This window comes from Giraffa tippelskirchi, chromosome 1, assembly GCF_054371585.1.
Source record: "Giraffa tippelskirchi isolate mGirTip1 chromosome 1, T2T-mGirTip1v1.2.pri, whole genome shotgun sequence".
Lineage (NCBI taxonomy): Eukaryota > Metazoa > Chordata > Mammalia > Artiodactyla > Giraffidae > Giraffa > Giraffa tippelskirchi.
The window spans coordinates 53,839,794-53,861,921 of record NC_137275.1 but is presented as its reverse complement, the minus strand read 5'-3'; the positions used below and the strand labels follow the sequence as shown (position 1 = coordinate 53,861,921).

The 22,128-nt window shown below is 40.1% G+C and overlaps 1 protein-coding gene across 1 annotated transcript in view; it reads left to right on the top strand.

The window, feature by feature from the left end:
- Positions 1 to 22,128, top strand: part of KLB (klotho beta) — a 34,007-nt gene that overhangs the window by 10,102 nt on the left and 1,777 nt on the right. Inside the window, 4 exon segments of the mRNA XM_081592451.1 lie at positions 10,676 to 11,186; positions 13,359 to 13,627; positions 19,180 to 20,323; positions 21,432 to 22,036. Coding sequence (XP_081448577.1) covers positions 10,676 to 11,186; positions 13,359 to 13,627; positions 19,180 to 20,323; positions 21,432 to 21,820 — 2,313 coding nt within the window. The 3' untranslated portion in view covers positions 21,821 to 22,036.

The following is a 22,128-nucleotide window of genomic DNA, read 5'->3' as shown; positions in this document are numbered from 1 at the left end:
CAATAACCAGAATACCATTGTTTGACAGAAGAGTCTAGTAAAAAAACTATTTGTAGAGAACAGTTGGTATTTTAAAACCTTCAAGAGACCAGTGTTTACCTTTTCTAATCATTAAGTAGAAAAAGTTATACTTCAGTGAATGATTAACAGGTTTAAATAAATGTAATTATAAATGTTCCGGGAATAACATTGTGATAGTATTTAAACAGTTTGATTTGATGTGAACACTCTCATACATGGAAAATTAGGCCCAACTGGAAATCAAAAATATTGTAACTAATGGAAACAATGCTAGATACAATGAAACTATGAACTAAGGGAAATATTATACTAGTTTATAATATAATACATGTGTCATTTAATTGTATGCAAAAAACCTTACTGAGAAAACTCAGTATTAGAAAATAGTTTATATTAAAAGAAAAAGGAGTAATTAAAATTACTGAACATTAACAGCGATTCTGTTGCTGAAAAGCAGAGGGACACTGAGAATAGACTAGAACCTTCTAACTTACTAACCAATAAATAGTGAACCACAGAAGTAATGAAACTGACTTCCTGGGTGATCTAATAGAGCTACCTAAAAATTGGGGGAGCCTTGAGGCTGGTAAAAACCAGGATCCTTTAGTATTTTGGAGGAGTCCATTCATTGGTTCTCTACAGCATCATATCTTGACCAGAGATTCTGTGACTGAGTCTTAAATAAAGGATTGGGTTTACTGTTATCAGTTCATTTTACATGGTAATCATATGTTATTGTATGCTTCCTCGTTTTACCTTTAAATATCAACGTGTTGTTCTGAAGTAAAAAAAAAAAAAAAAACATTCTTTACTATATAATGAAATCCAGAAGAACAGAACTTTTTATTTAAGTCACTTTTTTTTTTTTATTTGAGACTTTTGGAACTTCAGAGAAAGCAAAAAGTGATAGCACAGAGCAATTAAATTCACTGACAGGAAACATCTTTTTCAATCTATTCTCTTGACTTTTTAAAATTTCAAAATAATGCATTTTTACTACAAAACATTTAAACAATACAGAAAGACATAAAGTTAAAAATGAACAGTCTTCTCTTTTCTTACTCCCTAAATCCATACCCCAGAACTAACAATGCTAGTAGCTTGTTCAATGTCAAAATATATTTCTCTCTATATATAAGCCTAGCCTATACATACAAACACTTTTTAAAACTTTGAATCATGTTATTACATTAAGATTTTGTTATCATTTCTAACTAATTGAAATGTATGAATAAGTATACTATTTTTCTTCTACTTTTTTCTGTACTTCTCTCTCCTACTAGAGGTTATAGGTCACCTGAAGGCAGGAGCTATCTTGTTAATATTTTTTCTAAATGCCTACTAAAATGCCTTGTATTTGTTTTCTATTTGTATTTGTATGTATGCTTTTTTTGTTGTTTTGTTTGTTTTTAAGCAGGGTATTGGGAAAAGTTTTCAATTAGCAACAACCGCACTTTGGATAAATTTAATTGGCTATAATACTGTCACTGTGCAAAGCTGCCTTGTTTTGTTAAATAAGTGTTTATAGACTTGAATTTAAGCAATTAATCACCATAATGAATGAAGAGTGAAGAAAAGGATAAAATAATAGCCATGGGTTGAAGGAAAGCGAGAAGTAAAAATGATTTCTCTAAACTTGCTTTTACTGTTGTGCATGGAGCAACAGACTGGTTCCAAATAGGAAAAGGAGTACGTCAAGGCTGTATACTGTCACCCTGCTTATTTAACTTATATGCCGAGCACATCATGAGAAACGCTGGACTGGAGGAAGCACAAGCTGGAATCAAGATTGCCGGGAGAAATATCAATAACCTCAGATATGCAGATGACACCACCCTTATGGCAGAAAGTGAAGAAGAACTAAAGAGTCTCTTGATGAAAGTGAAAGAGGAGAGTGAAAAGTTGGCTTAAAGCTCAACATTCAGAAAACTAAGATCATGGCATCCGGTCCCATCACTTCATGGCAGATAGATGGGGAAACAGTGGAAACAGTGGCTGACTTTATTTTTCTGGGCTCCAAAATCACTACAGATGGTGACTGCAGCCATGAAATTAAAAGACGCTTACTCCTTGGAAGGAAAGTTATGACCAACCTAGACAGCATATTAAAAAGCAGAGACATTACTTTGCCAACAAAGATCCGTATGGTCAAGGCTATGGTTTTTCCAGTAGTCATGTATGGATGTGAGAGTTGGACTGTGAAGAAAGCTGAGCACCGAAGAACTGATGCTTTTGAACCATGGTGTTGGAGAAGGTTCTTGAGAGTCCCTTGGACTGCAAGGAGATCTAACCAGTCCCTCCTAAAGGAGATCAGTCCTGGGTGTTCGTTGGAGGGACTGATGTTGAAGCTGAAACTCCAATACTTTGGCCACCTCATGAGAAGAGTTGACTCATTGGAAAAGACCCTGATGCTGGGAAGGATTGGGGGTGGGAGGAGAAGGGGATGACAGAGGATGAGATGGCTGGATGGCATCATCGACTCAATGGACATGGGTTTGGGTGGACTCCGGGAGTTGGTGATGGACAGAGAGGCCTGGCACGCTGTGGTTCATTGGGTGGCAAAGAGTGAGACACAACTGAGTGACTGAACTGAACTGAACTCAAGATTTAAATGAGGACTCTAATGTGATAGGACATAGAAAGTAGTTAGAATAGTGCTTAGTATCTTTACTGACTGAACAATAAATGTTTATCATTCAGTTGCTAAGTTGTGTCCAACTCTTTGCAACTCCATAGATTGCAGCACACCAGGATTCCCTGTCCTTCACTATCTCCCAGAGTTTGCTCAAACTCATGTCCATTGAGTCAATGATGCCATCCAACCATCTCATCCTCTATCACCCTCTTCTCCTCCTGCCCTCAATCTTTCCCAGCATCAGAGTCTTTTCCAATGAATCGGCTCTTCTCATCAGGTGACCAGAGTATTGGAGCTTCAGCTTCAGCATCAGTCCTTCCAATGAATATTTGGGATTGATTTCCTTTAGGATTGCCTGGTTTGATCTCCTTGCTGTCCGAGGGACTCTTAAGAGCCTTCTTCTCTAGGCTACGTATTGGAGCTTCAGCTTCAGCATCAGTCCTTCCAATGAATATTTGGGATTGATTTCCTTTAGGATTGCCTGGTTTGATCTCCTTGCTGTCCAAGGGACTCTTAAGAGCCTTCTTCTCCAGGCTACCAAAAAGCATCAGTTTTTAGTGCTCAGCTTTCTTCACAGTCCAACTCTCACATCCATACATGACTACTGGAAAAACCATAGCTTTGACTATACGGACCTTTGTTAGCAAAGTGATGTAGGAAAGCTATGACAAACCTAGACAGTGTATTAAAAAGCTCAGTATGTTTAGCACTAGATATATGTTTATTTTTATTACTGTTTATATTATAAATTTTCTATTATTCTGCAATTTAAACACTATTCTATTTTATCATGAAAGTCACTCACCTTTAAGGAACTATTTAATTATGACTTGTGCAAAGATGATGTTGTGCTAAGTGCTTTGCAACCAAAGCATCCCTACCCTTTCAGTCTAACATTGACAATGGTGTACAGATCACCATCTTCAGTCAAGACAGTGAAGTGTAAAAATGGTTCCTAAGGGATTCACTTAGCATCTGACAGCAGTGAGGACAATATCCAATGTCAACATTGCTGGTTCTAGGAAAGAGAGGAATTACACGTAAATGTCACATGCTGTACTAGGCACTTGGACAACGACATGGTTTTCTGAAAATCCCAAATTTGCTGGTAGGTCCTCCATGAACTTTCTACATGATCCTATATTCCAGACACATATAGATATTTTATTCTCAACAGGCAATAGTGAGACCCTCATTCTAAGACTATTTAGTTCTTTTAATAACCAAGTGCAGCAGAAAGAAAATGTAATTTTAAAACAGTCTGTCGTGGTTCATGTCAAACGACCTTTTCCCAAGATTCAAAATTTAGAGCTGGTGGGACATAGAGAAAACCGGATGGTTTAGTATAGTGTTCAGAGAGGCCTGGGTTCACATCCTGGCTCCACCACTGTTCAGTCTCTGTAAACTTCAGTTTCTTCTCTAAAATGGGAAAAATAAAACCTGCTCTGCAGAGGCTGTTTTATCAACAATGTATCTCAAGTCACCAGCAAACTAGCTGATCCATAGTGGGCATTCATTCAACAAGTATTCTATGTCAGGCTCTCCCCTGAGCATCTGTTTGAAAAATTGTGAACAAAATAGATACAGTTCCTATGCTTAAGAAACCTGTAGGCCAAGAGTGGATCTATGTTGCATGGGCCTTAGATTTATATAAAGGGAAAAAAAAGCCAAACAAAATCATAAACACAAGTGTTGGTACAAAAGTAAACATCTATTTAGAATGGGAAAAATATTACAACAAATTACTGTAGTAATTGTAGTCTTAAGAGATTCAGATTCCTTATTTTCTGAGATCTCTTCAAGGAATTTATCAGAAATACTTAATTAGAAACATTTCCAATCACTGTCTGGCTCCCCACCCTACCCAGGACATTTCATGGGGACTCAGGCCAGTGAGGAGCCCTGAAGTTTTAGGTTCCTTAGGTTCACAATCAGTCTGCCTTTGTGGCAAGTCCCAAGTGGTAGGTCCTCTTTTTACTTTTGTAATAATTATATCATTTGTAATTTTCAGAGTAGTCTCTATATTGACTATCTTTAACTTTTTATTTCTAAATTCTGAGGAAAGGCTTCAAGTCTCCAACCCAGGCCATTTTGGCTTCAGTTATACTTGGAGAAGTATATAGTATACTATAGTATACTATATATATATAGTATAGAGTGTATATATATATATATATAGTATACTATATACTATATATGTATTGTATATATATATACACACTATATATATATACTATATATAGTATATATATGTATATATGTAGTATAGTATATATATATACTATATATAGTATACTATAGTATATAGAATACTATATACTTCAGTATAACTAAAGTATTCAGTTATACTTCTTTTTGCATGAAGATATTACTAACGGGATCACTATTGTCAATTTAATAATAACAGAAAACTTAAAATGTCATTCCACCTTCTGCAAAGTTGGCATGCAAATATTCTCCTTGGGCAAGTAATCTGAACTTCATTAAGGTACCAATTTACTGATACTGATTTCTTCTAAGTGCCCTCCTAATATCTGGAGAAACCTACAGATGCTTCACTTAATAAATTATTACCTTTATTCTAAACCTTTTCTTCTTTGTGTTGCCAGGCTTAGATTCTGGTTCAGGCATTAGTTTAATCTAGTAATATTACAATTGAAATTAGAATTCTATGACAATAATAGGACCGTTTTTGCAGGAACAAATATATTAGAGTAGTTTTTACATGACTTCTATGTGGAAATCCTGACACTATGCAAATTGATAACAATCAATGATTTGTGAGAATAAGTTGAAGATATAATGATTGAAAAGAAAATAGGGGGAAAATGAATTTTAACATGATCTGTGTTACTCCAACCATACAAAACATGAATTCAAGCCATTAGAAATAAAATGGGTAAATATCTTCTTTATGAAAGGTAATAACTTTTGTTAATATTTAAATTCTCTCCTAAGAATAATGAGCATAAGATTTATTGTTTCCAAGAGAGTTTCAAGATTGTGAAAAAATAATAAGAAAATAACAATCACATAATATATTTCAAGGAAATAATAGTCATATAATCTTTTTAGCAATGAACTATAAAGTTGACGTATCTGAAGCACCCAATAAATAATGTGGAATAATGAATATTAAAAAATTTAGAAGAGCAGGATTGTAACTAGTAGAAAACTTGATACTTAATATAAACAAGTGCTGGGTAAAAATAAAAAATTTTTTTAAAGTGCTAGGTAAATGAAAAAATGAATCAAACAGAAATTAATTCTAGCCCAAATGGACAATGAATAAACTCAGTCAGCAGCAACAAAAATAAATGAGGACAAAACTGTCAGCCAGGAGCCTTGAGAGTTCAGGGAACGCCATCTGCGAACACTGGTCATGCCACACAACTTCCCACAGTTGCTCTCCACAGCAAGTTAAATAATTTTCAGCTTACTCCTTTAAAGTATTTCAAATTTAGGTTTCTGTGGTTTTCATAAGGTCTTTAAGTATATTACCTATTTTGTCTTCACAATAATTCTCTAGAATATCTATTTTTAGCTCAGTATAATGAAGGAGGGAACTGATTGCTACTGAGAGGGAAATGACTTACGCAAGACCTTAAAGTTAATTAGTAGCAGTGCCAAAGCCTAGGCGTCCTGCTTTCAAGATCCAGGTCCTGTCCCCTATGGTACCATGTAGGTGAGCAGCACTTATATAGCATTCTTGATCGCCAGTTATCCCCCAAAAGAGCAATCAATGATTCCAAGTAGATGGTTGAAAAACAGTCACACGGAAGGACAAAATGTATGCAAAGTAATTTGGAAATAAGTAAAGCATTTCAAAAAATAGGTAGCTCATTCCTAGGATTTTTTTTTAAAAAAGGAAATAATTCAAACAAATTAAAAGCTATATGACCAAAGTGAGTCATTACATCTTTTATGGCAGAAAGGAAGGAGGAAAGGGTGTGAGGGAGGGAAGAAGGAATGGAGAGAGAGGAAAGAGGGAGGAGGAGAGAGGGAGGAAAGGAGACAGGAAAGGAAAAACAAGCTAATTTTTATTAAAAGAGGGAGATGACTAAGTAAATCATATTTCATCCAACTCATACTGTTAAGGTTATTATGAAAACTAAAAATAACATGGAAAATGTTAGAGTGACTTTAGCTGAGAGATATATTTCGAAAAGCTGGGAGGGAAAGCAGAAATATGAAAACAATGTGCTCTGATTGTGGAGTTTTAAAGTAAATTTTCTTTAATGGTGCTAATACTTTATTAAATAGCTTTAACAATAAACAAGTTTATAGTTCACATGCAAATATTTCAGCCAAAATGTGACTAAAACCATGCACAGATTTGAAAATTTAATTTTTGACCAGTGATTGGGCATTCCTTAAATACAGACACGTGTGATGTACTAGGTTTCTTCACTACGTGCCATCCAAAGCACTGCCTTCCATTTGTGTCCCTTCCACCATGTCTTCCTTATCCTAACCCCTTCTTCATCTTTGTTTCTAAAGTTGTCCAGCTATCTTATTTGCTTCCTATCATGCGTCTGGACTTCCAGTGGCATCAAAGAACTGCTATGTTAGATTAGAGGAGGGAACATAATGAGATATTGGGCCCCTGGCTGTCGCTCAGTGACATTAGGCCCTGCTATCTGCCTCAAAAAGAAAAAGCTGACTTCTCCTTTAAGCTACTGAATCTAAAGAACAAAGGTTGACGCTCCCTTAAATCAATCATTCCAAAGGTAGATGGCCTTGTACAAGATAGGGGGTAACCTTGGAAAATCACAGAATGACGGTTGTGCAAGGTTGCCGGGCCCAGGTTGCACTCCCCCCACCAACTGTGGTCCAGTTTCCCCAGCAGACTTCCTTTATGAGCGTTGGACCAAAGCACATGCACAGATATTCCCGTTTCATCAAGAATTATGTCAAACTCACTCTCTTGGAGCAATACTTTTTACCTGGTTACTTGGCAAAGAGGATCAAGTTATAACTATAAATACTGCACAAAGAATCTCCCCCACATTCTCTACATGAGAATGGAGAGGCTCTCTTCAGCCCAGAGCAAAGATAACCCTAGATACCTTGATAGCCTATGCAAATAGCAGCAAAGGTGAAAGAGACACTGTGAAACACCAAGGTCACCTTGGGGCATAACAACATGTGTATATAGATATACGGAGAGATCTTAATTTCCAAAAAACTTGCTTGGAAAACTACTGCAAAGATACATGTCTGTTTTATCATAGCTTACATCATCTTTCATATAATCACTGAAATATCCAGTAGAATACTTATTTCAAAGAAAATTCCCCCTCCTTGTTTTTCCTATTAGAACTGGTGAATTGCTGTTAGGACTGGTTTAATACATTATACTAATTTTAACTCACTTTCCCTTTAGTGTCTGATGACATCATATTTGCCAGGCAGCTAGTTTATGGCTCAGAATCTTACATGTGTTTAGTGCTTTACAGTTTACACATCAGAGGTGCACACCCACCCCCAGGAGGCGTACTACTGATCACTGGGGCTTTCATGGATGAAAGCACTGAGGCTACCAAGGGATTAAGTGATGGATTAGAATAAGCAAAGAATGCCTCCCTTTGAATTCTAGCAATGCACGATCGCTTTTGTTTCAAATCAGGAAAAATGCAGTTAAAACCCTCTGTCATTCCAGCCCCAGAAAAGTCTGGAGCAGCTGAGACCACTTCAGGTGGAGTCTGTCCCAGGCAGTACTGAGAGTCCTTCCAGAAACTGGAACCTCAGGTTGGAGGCAGGGGAGGAGGCTACAGCCTGAACACTTTTTTGAGAAGAATATTCTTAAAGATCTTTAGGAACACTGGGGTGCTTGCTAAGTGGTTCCAGAAGCTTCCAATGAAAACTGAGTAAGAACAGGTAGATAGAGGTAATAGCTGGAGGCATCTACTTCTTCAGAAAATCTTCCATGAAATTGTTTAATTTAGCTCTTCTTGCATAAAGCAAGGAGACATCAGTTTTGAAATCCTCACCCCTTACATTAATGTCTATCTTTCCCCACCCTAACAGAGTTTATGGAGCATTTTTAATGTCCACAGGATCTATTAGGTTTAAACCATTGTTCATATTTTATTGTTTTTGACCTACCAAAAGGCACTTCTGGATAATTCAACCCAATATAATAAAACATCTCCAGTGAGCAAAAAAGAAAAAGAAAAAGCTAAGAAACAGATTGAAAGCTGACTTTGTGGGTTAGAAGCAGTAAGGGTGTGTGCTCTTGTTCTAGAAGCATCCAAATAGAGGAGAAATTGGCAGATTTAGGAAGAGACATGAAGAGGCAAGCAAGTCAGGTACTGAGAAGAGGAGAGGTGAATAGACTACATAAAGAAGGAAGTTCTGGCTTCCCAGGACAGGAAAGAGACCTTGGGCATTAATCTGGCTTGTGTGTGTGCTTAGTCGCTTCAGTTGTGTCCGACCCTTGGACTATAGCCCACCAATCTCCTCTGTGCATGGAATTCTCCAGGCAGGAATACTGGAATGAGTGCCATGCCCTCTTCTAGGGGATCTTCCTAACCTAGGGATCGAACCCAGGTATCCCACATTGCAGGTGAATTCTTTACCGTTTCAACCACCAGGGAAGCCCTTAACTGGCCAGAGCCATTAATTGGAATCCTTAGCGTTTGCTTCTCCTTCTGATACACCTCATGGTTCTTTACTGGCTTAATTTAATGTTTTATTTTATGTGGTGCTATATATTTCTCTTCCACACATTTTAGTCTTATTTTCCCATTGAGATCATTGGTTCCTGAGAGCAAGTTCCTGTACTATTTATTTCGGCTTCTCAAGGCAAGGCAAGACAGGCATTCACTAAGTCAGCACTCAGTAAGTACCTATTAAATAGTTTGGAGACCGATCATGCTGCTGCTGCTGCTGCTAAGTCGCCTCAGTCGTGTCTGACTCTATGCGACCCCATAGACGGCAGCCCACCAGGCTCCCCTGTCCCTGGGATTCTCCAGGCAAGAACACTGGAGTGGGTTGCCATTTCCTTCTCCAATGCATGAAAGTGAAAAGTGAAAGTGAAGTCGCTCAGTCATGTCTGACTCTTAGCGACCCCATGGACTGCAGCCTACCAGGCTCCTCCGTCCATGGGATTTTCCAGGCAAGAGTACTGGAGTGGGGTGACCTATCATGAAGCTCTGTTTTAAGTGAGCTCAACTGGAAATGTAAACTCCAGGGGGAACAATAATAACACCCATCTTTAGGCAGTAGCTCCTGGATGCTCTATTCTATGCTACATAATCAATATATACATTAGCCCTGCATCTGACAACTTTACAAAGGGGATTATTATTTTTAACCTCATTTTATAGCTGAAGATATGAAGAGATTCCAGAAAGTTTAAGCAACTTGTCAAAGGCCACTGTAGCATGTACCTCAACTTGAAGCCCAAGTGTGCTGACCCCAAATCCTACACTATTTCCACAGGTTTTCTGTTTTGTACCATGCCTGCCACCCTTTTGTAATAACAGTAATAATAGCTAAGGCTTATATAGAGGTTACCCTGTGCCCGGTACTCTCCTAAAGTACATTAATTCATTCAATCCTTACAATAAGAGGTGAGCTCTGTTATTATCCATTTACAGAATGTAAAGGCTGTGTAATCCTGCATTTCTAACTTAGTGCCAAAAGATTCTGTAGAACAGTGAAAGATCACTGCTCAGAGTCTTTTTATGTAGAGGGAAAAATCCTATAATCTACATAGAATCTCACCTGCATGCAGCCCCAAGAAGGCCTGGAAGGGAGACGGGGAGAGAAAAAGATGGAGCTTGGACAAGGGCTCTCTGCCTGCCCCTCGGTGATCTTACAGGGGAGCCTTTAAGTTGGAAGCACGGAGGAAGTGAACAGAGAGCAGACTCTGTGGTTATCAGAGTTCTCTGGCAGCTTCCCCCTGCATCACCCAGCAGTTCATTAATTTATCCATGAAAAGATCTTCTACCAGCCAAGTCACAACCTTGTGAGTAACAGCAATAAAGATTAACAATATTTTCTTATTACTAGGCTCATTCGAAAGTTTGGCATAACTACAACAGAAATTTCCGCCCTCATCAGAAAGGTCAGCTGTCAATCACGTTGGGATCCCATTGGATTGAACCAAACAGATCAGAAAATACAATGGATATACTCAAGTGCCAACAATCCATAGTTTCTGTGCTCGGGTGGTTTGCCAACCCTATCCACAGGGATGGCGACTATCCAGAAGTGATGAAAAAGCAGTTGCTCTCCATTCTACCTCGTTTCTCTGAAGCAGAGAAGAATGAGGTGAGGGGCACAGCTGACTTCTTTGCCTTTTCCTTTGGACCCAACAATTTCAAGCCCCACAACACTATGGCTAAACTGGGACAAAATGTGTCACTCAATTTAAGAGATGTGCTAAACTGGATTAAACTGGAATATGGCAATCCCCGAATCTTGATTACTGAGAATGGCTGGTTCACGGACAGTCATGTAAAAACAGAGGATACCACAGCCATCTACATGATGAAGAACTTCCTCAACCAGGTTCTTCAAGGTTGGTTGTACATTAGCTCAATTTAAAAAACTGTTTTGAATACTTTTGCTATAGGATATTTAAGGTCACCTTTGAATAGGTTGCTGGTATTGTTGGGCTTTTCTATCGTGCAATGATGACAGAATTTTATGTTACTCTCATGTCTTTTTTTTTCCATTTCATGTCCTTTTTAAATGAGTTTGAAAGCAAAATAATTTTAGGTTGTAGATACATCCTTAATTGGCAACAAGATGCTGCTTCATTCCTTCAAAAAGAACATAATGCTAAAGGAAAGTGAAAAGAAAGTGTTAGTCACCTAGTCATGTCCGATTCTGTGCAACTCCATGGACTATAGCCCACCAGGCTCCTCTGTCCATGGAATTCTCCAGGAAAGAGTATTGGAGTGGGTGGCCATTCCCTTCTCCAGGGGATCTTCCTGACCAAGGGATTGAACCTGGATCTCTTGTATTGCAGGCAGATTCTTTACCGTGTGAGCCACCAGTGCTAAAGGAGACATGTCCAAAATTTAACAGTTTTAAGATGCTGAAAGCTTTTCTTGATTGTGCTCCTTTTACTCTATTACACGACTCAATGAATACCAAGAATGAGCCATGAATGGCTAAGCTGAACAATTTCTATTGTTCCTGGATATTTCTCTAAGCCCTGCTCATCCTCTCATTCCTTTTCCATTACTCAGGGAGTGACATCTGCAGGTGGCTGATTGAAATAATAGAGCAGAAGACAAGCTTTAATTATGATGGTTCTGTCCCCTACACAGTTGGGCTCCATTTCTCTCCCATATAAAGGAATTCTCGGTGGATCTTTCTACAACTCTGTAGCTCTCTTTAGAAGTCACAAGCTTGAAGGGAATGCCCTGGGGATCCAGTGGTTTGGACTTCGCGCTTTCACTGCCAAAGCATGGACTCGATCCCTGGTCAGGGAACCAAGATCATGGCAAACTGCACGGAGTGGCCAAAACAAAAGTCACAAACTTCGAGAAAAAAATCCCTGATTCTGTAGAGAGTGGTCAGGGAAGGTCCCCAGGGAGAGCAAGACACTACTGTTCTAACCTACAGGAGGATCACATGGAACAGAGCTGTGCCAGGCCCAGCCCCAGGGCTCGTGCACATGGGGGCCTCCAGAGCAGAGAACTCTGCCCATAGAGCCTGGGCAGGGGTGGTATCATTCCCTAGGCATTACCATTTTTCCTTTCACAGGACCCTATGACACCAAAGCAGAGACCCAGGGCCTGTTGAAACATTTATCTCATCAGAATCTCTCGACATCAATTCTACGTTTTAGGAAAAGAAAGTCTGTGATAAAACCCCCTAAAGTGCAGAAAGGAGACATTTCCATGAGAAAATGAAAGCTTTTAAGAACAAAGGTTCATGTTTGATTGAACCATTGCTGTTTTTATTGTCTATTTAATTTTTATCTAATTCCTAAAAGTTGTTGAATTTAAAGCTAGAAAATTTCTGAAAGATCATCTTTTTCAATCCTCTTTATTTACTAATGAGAAAACTGAGGTCGAGAAACCTGCCCAATAGCCCCACCCAGGAGCACAATAGAGCAAGCCCTCTCCCCTCTTGCCCCTCGGCCCAGTCAGTTGTTGTTCTCTTACATCACTGTGCTTCTGTCTCCTCCTTAAATCTGCATTCACATATGTTCATTCTCAAAGCTGATGTTTCAGTCCCTGAGGACTGTTTCATAGAAGATAGTTTGTCCACAAATGGGAAACAACCCAAGCTTGAAATGAGAAACTCTTGGTCAAAGCTGGCATCTGCATTGGTCCCAAAGGGTTCTGGAAATTACCATGCCCTCCGACACAGATTTGCACACTAAGTTAAGTCTCATGAATATTTTATCTTATTTTATTTATTTTTTGGCCACATGGTGCCCCATGCAGGATCTTAGTTCCCTGACCAGGAATATTTTAAATTTGACCCTTTAACTGTGTTGTTCATTTGGGAAGACCATTCTAGTTGAAAATAACTTCCCCTTTTCAAATATAAAAATAAAATAAAAAAAAATAAAAAATAAATAAAATAAAATTCCTAGTTGATATAATGGGCCTGCCAATTAGGTAAAAGGTTGGTTTCACAATATGCTGCCCCTTGCATGTCATTTGTGAGGTTGTAAACATGAACCATAGTGTTTAGACCTCTGAACATCTGCTTTTGTCCTTCTGTACAGCAATCAAGTTTGATGAAATACAAGTGTTTGGTTACACAGCCTGGTCCCTCCTGGATGGCTTTGAATGGCAGGATGCTTACACCACTCGCCGAGGATTATTTTATGTGGATTTTAATAGTAAACAAAAAGAAAGAAAGCCCAAGTCTTCAGCACATTACTATAAACAGATCATTCAAGAAAACGGTTTCACTGTGAAAGAGTCCACACCAGATGTGCAGGGTCAGTTTCCCTGTGATTTCTCCTGGGGTGTTACTGAATCTGTTCTTAAGGTAAGTGGCTACTTACAAATTAACTATGCGTGCATACTAAGTCACTAAGTTGTGTCTGACTTGTTGTGCCCCTATGGACCGTAGTCTACCAGGCTCCTCTGTCCATGGGATTTTCCAGGCAAGAATACTGGAGTGGGTTGCCATGCCCTCCTCCAGGGGTTCTTCCCTGATCCAGGGATCAAACATGCATCTCTTTTATCTCCTGTATTGGCAGGCAAGTTCTTTACCACTAGCACCACCTAGGAAGCTCCACAAATTTAACTATAAAGTGGTACAAATAATACACAATATTCCCTTTCATTTTATTCAATGACATCTAAGAAACAGCTGTCAGATAATATCAAATACCATGATTATTTGGAGGTTATAAGGGGACATTGGGGAAAGAAGGGAGAGGAAGGGAAGAATTCATGCTTACTGAGAGCTTTTCATACTGCTCTCAAGTTGCATATAGTCTAGAGAGATCTTCCAGTCATTTTTGTGACAGCCATTTGTCAGTAGTATCAAAATTACAGGAAACAAATTTTACAGTTTTTTTTTAAATTTGTTGGCTGCACCATGTAGCATATAGGATCTTAGTTCCCCGACCAAGGGTTGAACCCACACCCTCGGTAGTGAAAGCATGGAGTCTTAGCCACTGGACCACCAGGGAATTCCCTAGATTTTTGTTTTTCCAGAAGCAAATTACTAGCAGCCCTTCATTTAAGTGATTTATGATAAATTTGGGTCATTTGCCTGTGAGGTCTTTATACCCCAGTGGGGCCTCCCGACTTGCCCCATTCTTCACCTTCTTCAAATGGAACTCAAATGTCAACTTCTCATTAAGGCTTCCCTCTACTCCAAACAGCTTACCTTCCTCACTATCACTGCTTATTCTCCCTTCCTGCTTTATTTTCCTATATAGCATTCATCACATCTACTATACTCTGTATTTACACATTTTCCTTTTTTTCTCCAGCTTTATTGAGATATAATTGACATACAACATTGTGTAAGTTTGAGTTGTACAATGTGTTGATTTTATACATTTTTTTATTGCAAAAACATTACCACTATGGCATTAGCTATCACTTCCATACCATAACAGGCAAACCTCATTTCTTTTTTTATGGTAAGAAAATTTAAGATCTTCTTAGCAGCAATTTTCAAGTATACAATACAATATTATTAGCTATAGTCACCATCCTGTATAATAGACCCCCAGAACATGTTAATCTTATAACTGAAAGTTTGTACCCTTCACCCAGTATCTCATTTCCCCCATTGCCATCCTCTGGTAACCACTTTACACATTTTCCTTACTGATCACCTGTTTCTCCTACTAGAATGCAAACTTTCTCCGCAAGAAGGTAGAGATGTTTGAGGCTTTGCCGCCTGCTGGATGCCTTACTAGAGCAGTTTCAGACACATGGTAGATGCTCAGTGCATAGTGTATGAAACAGGTCAACTTTTAGACCCAGGTGAGCCCTTAGAAACCTCTTATTCCAAATCTTTCATTTTATAGCTGAGGAAAGTAAGGTCTATCAATTAATAACAAAAAGTGACTTGCCTAAGGTAACACAAGTAGTGGCACAACTGTAGCAAGCTATCCTCAAGTTCTCAGATGCACAATGCTCTTTCTGAAATAATTTTTCCAAAACTATTTTTGAAGCTCCTTCTATGTACCAAGCACTTAACTTCTGAATGTATGTGCATTCAGTATACTTAATCATAAAACCCTCATTTTATAGGCAAAGAAATTGAAGCTTAGGGAGGTTACATAACTTGTCCAACTTACCCTGATTTGTCTGTCTCTGACCATTACGCTATAAGACCTCACAGTACTTGTATTCTAGAAGCATATGGAAAAACAAGATGTGCAAGGGACACGACTAGACAAAAGGGTCCAAACTGTGAGTGACCAAAGTTATGAATCTCAACCCCTATCAGTACTTAAACAAAACTTTAGTAAAGGCCTGGGGGTGATAAAAGGAGGAAAGATATAGGGAGTAATATAAACACAGTGACTCACCTTCAGTTTGTGTCTCCTGGAGAGGCACGTACTTACCCAGTGTCTCTCTCCTCTTCTGCATGGCACAGGCAGACCACCTTTTCCCTACCACTTCAAGTAGGTTTATGTTTTGCAAAGTCTAGAATCAGCAAAGACAGGCCCCAGGAGGAACAAGAGTTCCAGTTTGTACATAACCCAACCTGCAAGTTCCTGCTTCATGTGAAGCCCCATCTGCTCTCCAGTGACTGACACTGTGAATGTCAGTCCGCTCTGAGGACCCTAGTCCTATTCCTCGGAGCAAGAGCTGATCACTTGGTCAGGGGAAAGTGATGCTGTGATCAACTAGACCTGGGCTTCTTGCTCACACCTGGAGCCCATTGAGGAGTCAGCCTCCCTTGCACTTAGGGAATGAGGATGAATGCTTTACCAAGAAAAATTTGGATGATTTTGAAAACTCAGCAAAAGGTTGTATGAACTGATGGGCAGGCAAGAGTAGACGTACTCTATAGGAATACTACAGAATGAAAATAACATTTAAAAAATACTACTATGCCTTCCCCAGCATCTGGGTCTATGGATATCTTTAGCTTCTTTAATTCAGAGAAATCCCCCTAATCTCATGGTATTGATAGTTTTGAAGAGTTCAGGCCAGTTGCTTTGTAGAATGTGGAACATTTTTTTTTTAAGTCAATCGAGTTTGTTACAATATTGCTTCTGCTTTATGTTTTGTTTTTTTTGACCTGGAAGCATGTGGGATCTTAGCTCCTCAACCCACACCTCCTGCATTGGAAGGTGAAATCTTAACCACTGAGCCACCAGGGACATCCCAGTTGCTAGTTGAATGTCTGCAAGCATGGATTTCTCTGTTTCTTTATTAGATTCAGTTAAGCATTTCTAGAAATAATAGTACATAGATGCTGTTGTGTATTTTCCAATACACCATATTAGGAGGCACATAAATCAGTTTCTTTCATTACTGGAGATACTAGTTGAAGTAGTAGTCACCAGATTTCTTGATGTGGCATTTGCCAGATCTCTTAACTGAAAGGTCCTTTTCCATTTGTTAATTAACAATTAATCTGACAGTGATATTTTGAGACTGTATAAATATCCTATTTCTCAACAACATTCAACCAATGGTCTTAACATTGACTTATGAACCTTGCCTGAATTAGTTATTACTTTATAGATTGCAAAATGGCACATTTCTAATTAGATTATTTTTTCTGTATTTATTAAGTGAATTAAACTCAGTGTGTTATAATTCATTGTTGTCACTGTTTCACTGGAACTTTTGATGCTCAAATTATCTCAAATTTGACCAATGGGACTCTTTCAAGCTGTTCTTATGTCTTTTTGACATTTCCTTTCCAGTTTTTAAGTATGTTTTTATTTTTCTGGCACAATATTCACCAGGATCCCCTCATTCCTTTCCTGAACCAGACCTGAAAACAGCCATTTTTCCAAGGAGTCCAGGATCCTTTTAGTGGAAAACAGAACTTGAGAACCAAGCTCTGGGAGCTAGGGCTGAGGTCAGGGTGCAATACTTTAACTATTTCTCTTAGCAGATTAATCACACAGTTGCTAGGACTAATGCTTTCTGGAGATTTTTAAAAGTAAAACAGATTTTCATTTGATTGTACCTTATCTTACTGCAAGATTGCCCTTTGTAAATAAATACCCTTTCAATACCATGATGCTCTGAGGTTTCAAAACACTGAAACTGGCTATTTGGCTAAGGATTTTACTCAAATAATTATATACAGATTTAACTTCATGCTCACATGACCAATGTTCTCTCAGTTTAATGTTCTAGATAGCTGGTTGGCAGATGGCAAGTGGGCAATGATATGATTTTGTAATTAGACTATGAAAGATGACACATGAGAAAACAATTAGAGGGAAAATATTTACCAAAGGTTAATTACCATTGATTCCAGGTGCATTTAAATTCAGTCATGGGAAGAAAAAGCACTTTAAAACAAGAACAGAAGTTTTACTTTTTCTTATTAATCTTGAACTTGTTTTTCTTAAGCCCTTTTCTGTTTTAATTTAGACTCAAGGGCCTAACAGGCGATAATTGCAGGGAGAACTAAACCCAAGTCATAAGTACCTTATGTTTGTAGAGTGCTTAGAGTTGACAGAGCAATTGCCCAGAGTCACGGATTTCTCACAGGACACCTGTGAGGCGGATGAGATTGCTCTGTCACTACACAGAGTTGTCAAGCCTGGCTTTTAAAGGGACAGAACTAGAACAGGAGTCCAGGGCTCTCTGCTTAGTGGAGGGGCAGGATATGGATTCAAGAGTCAACTTAGGAGATTCTGGGGGTTATTTCAGGGTTCTCTCCTTTCATACTTCATTACCTTATATAAGGAGGGTGTTCGGAATCCTCCCTTTGGAGGAATAAATGCTGTGTTCTTACAGACACGTGGGAAGTGGAGAACTGAATGATGGACGTGTGACATCACTTGGATTTTTCAAATGGGAGGTGTTAGAGAGATGCATTCAGCAAATGCAAGGGATCATTTCCTACTCTTTCCCACTGGCCTCTTTTAGGAACTGTGGCTGGGGTCCACCAGCCTCCTCTAACCCCAAATGCTAATCTCAGTGAAATCCTCCACAACTTGAATGCTGCTGCTACTGCTGCTAAGTCACTTCAGTCGTGTCTGACTCTGTGCGATCCCATAGACGGCAGCCTACCAGGCTCCCTCGTCCCTGGAATTTTCCAGGCAAGAACACTGGAGTGGGTTGCCATTTCCTTTTTCAATGCATGAAAGTGAAAAGTGAAAGTGAAGTCACTGAGTCATGTCCGACTCAGCAAACCCATGGACTGAAGCCTGCCAGGCTCCTCCGTCCATAGGATTTTCCAGGCAAGAGTACTGGAGTGGGTTGCCATTGCCTTCTCCGTATGGAATGGTAATTTGCCTTTAATTTATGCCAGGTTTGGAAGGTCCATCTTATGTGGCTCCTTTTAACTGAGAGAACCAAGCCAAATTCCTGATGCGTTTGAACACTCACATGAGAACCCCACCCCCCCACCCCCACATTACCTGGTTTTTAGGACCCAGGAACTGGAAAACATCCTCTTGTTTTCTGAAAGACAAATTGTTTTGCGAGCCAAGCCCTAGGTGTGGTTCTTTCTCTACATTTTCCTGTCTCCCTGGTAAATTTCAAGGGCTGGGAGGGAGGATAATCCATCAGGCCTTTTTTGCTGACATCAACAGGAAAAGAGCAGGAAGACATAGGTTGTTCTGAAGGACATGTGCATCATTTATTTTCTCTACTGTGAGAGGCAAAATAAGATCAGGCTCTTCCTTTCTGGTCTCAAGGTCTGAAGTGGCTCAGACAGTAAAGAATCCGAATGCAATGCAGGAGACCCAGGTTCCATCCCTGGGTCAGGAAGAGCCCCTGGAGGAGGAAATAGCAACCCACTTCCAGCCCAGTGGGCTACAGTCCATGGGGTCGCAAAAGAGTTGGACATGACTGAGTGACTAATACACACACTTCTCTTAGAGGACATATGCTAAGATTCTACCTGCTTGTATGTGCTTGTTTTCACAGCCTGAGTCAGTGGCTTCCTCCCCACAGTTCAGCGATCCTCATCTGTATGTGTGGAATGTGACCGGCAACAGACTGTTGCACCGAGTGGAAGGAGTGAGGCTGAAAACAAGACCAGCTCAATGCACGGATTTTGTCAGCATCAAAAGACAGCTTGAGATGTTAGCAAGAATGAAAGTGACCCACTACAGGTTTGCTCTGGACTGGCCCTCAATCCTTCCCACTGGCAACCTGTCCATGGTTAACCGACAGGCTTTGAGGTACTACAGGTGCGTGGTCAGTGAGGGGCTGAAGCTCAACATCTCCTCAATGGTCACACTGTACTATCCGACCCACGCCCACCTAGGCCTCCCTGTGCCTCTGCTGCAGAGCGGAGGGTGGCTGAACCGGTCCACGGCTGAGGCCTTCCAGGACTACGCTGACCTGTGCTTCCAGGAGCTGGGGGACCTGGTGAAGCTCTGGATCACCATCAACGAGCCTAACCGACTGAGTGACATCTACGAGCAGTCTAGTAACGACACCTACTGGGCAGCCCATCACCTGCTGATCGCCCACGCCCTGGCCTGGCACCTCTACGACCGGCAGTACAGGCCTGTGCAGCGCGGGGCCGTGTCGCTGTCTCTGCACTCGGACTGGGCCGAGCCCGCCAATCCCTATGCGGACTCACACTGGAAGGCAGCCGAGCGCTTCCTCCAGTTCGAAATCGCCTGGTTCGCAGAACCCCTCTTCAAGACCGGGGACTACCCGCTGGTCATGAGAGAGTACGTCGCCTTCAAGAATAGGCAAGGGCTCGCGCGCTCTACGCTGCCTCAGTTCACCGAGGAGGAGAGGAGGCTGGTCAAGGGCACTGCGGACTTCTACGCCCTGAACCACTTCACCACCAGGTTTGTGATGCACGAGCGCCAGAACGGCAGCACCTACGACACGGACAGGGACATCCAGTTTCTGCAGGACATCACCTGCCTGAGCTCCCCCACCCGCCTGGCCGTGATGCCCTGGGGAGAGCGCAGGGTGCTGAAGTGGATCCGGAGGAACTATGGAGACATGGATGTTTACATCACGGCCAGTGGCATCGATGACCAGTCTCTGGAAAATGATGAACTCCGAAAATACTATTTAGAGAAATACATTCAGGAGGCTTTGAAAGGTAAGGTTCGAGGGCCATTTCCCTTGAAGTATATGACATTCCCAGGTAATATGAACCAAAGAATGAGGGGGAACAGGCTCATTAATGACAGTCTATTATGGGCTTAGAAAAACGCCGTTGTAAAAACTGTAGCTTACTCTCAGGGATAGGAAGGTTCTAGGTTTTAAACAGAAGGGTGACAAGATCCAGCTCACACTAAAAGAATTGCTGCTCTTTTGTGAATACACCGTAAAGGAGCAAGAATTGATACAGGGAGAATTGCACTGGTCTGGGTAAGGATAGTGGGGGACTGCTGCTGCTGCTGCTAAGTCGCTTCAGTCGTGTCTGACTCTGTGTGACCCCATAGACGGCAGCCCACCAGGCTCCCCCGTCCCTGGGATTTAGTGGTGGACTAGATGAGGTTATTAAGAGTGGTGAAAGTGAACGTGAAGTCCTTCGGTCGTGTCCGACTCTTTGCCGACCCCATAGACTGTAGCCTAGGAGGTTCCTCCATCCATGGAACTTTCCAGGCCAAGAGTCCTCGAGTGGGTTGCCATTTCCGTCTCCATTTAAGAGTGGAGATAGAGAAGTGGCTAGGTTCTGGATGTGTTTTGAAGGTAGTCAACAGGATCGGATGTGTGTATGAGAGTAGAGTCAAAGATGATTCCAACAGAGGAGGTGATGTAAGTTAGCTGACAGAAGGTATGAAATTGTTGAGTAGGAGAATGAGAGTGAGTGGCTGGGGAATCCAAGTGCAGTTATTGGGCAGTTATCTCACATCTGAGCTCTGGAATCAAGGTAAATAAGCAATATTTTTCTGCTTTTAACACTGTGAACAAGTTGACAGTCTAAGTCCTTTGACCTTTATGGCTCTGATTCTTAAATCTGAGTTTCCTGCAGGTGTTTTTGTATTATTATAGATATGTTTTACTTCAATCTTTAAAAAATTACATTATACCTATATTCATCTTCTCAAGAAAGATCACTGATAAAAGAATGTCAAAAAACCTTTAATGAAAATCATGTTTTATGAGCATGAGTTTTAGACTGTTTTCAATGAAAACTAAATTCTTAAGGATATCTAATAGTTCACATGTGGTTAATAATGTTTATTTTTGGTATTTTTCAGCATACCTGATTGATAAAATCAAAATCAAAGGCTATTATGTATTCAAACTGACTGAAGAAAAATCTAGACCCAGATTTGGATTCTTCACACCTGATTTCAAAGCTAAATCCTCAATCCAGTTTTACAACAAACTGATCAGCAACAATGGCTTCCTTTCTGAGAACAGTAGTCCTAGATGCAGTCAGGCTCAAAGAAACACGGAATGTATTGTCTGCTTACTTCTTGTGCAGAAGAAACCACTGATATTCTTTGGATGTTGTTTCTTCTCTACCCTGGTTCTACTGTTATCAATTACCATTTTTCATAAGCGAAAGAGAAGAAAAATTTGGAAAGCAAAGAACTCACAACACATACCGTTAAAGAAAGGCCACAATAGAGTCCTTAGCTAAGCTGATCTTATTTCTGTCTGCAGGATGGAAAAGCTTAAAAATTCACTCCAGTTCCATATACTGGTAACTTACAGAAGATACATCTATATTGTAGAAAAAAAGACAACTTGAGAATTTAGTGATAGCCAAGGTGATGACAATCGCGGTCTCCATTGTGTGGTTCAAATTTTCCCTTAAAAGGTGTTGACATCAGTGAATTCAGTTCTTGGATCTAAGGTAAAGGTTTCCCTAGACTGTAAGCTTATGAGGATTATCTGATATGTTGTTTCATGGAGTTTGATGAGCTGTTTTCTATCATTATTCTCTAG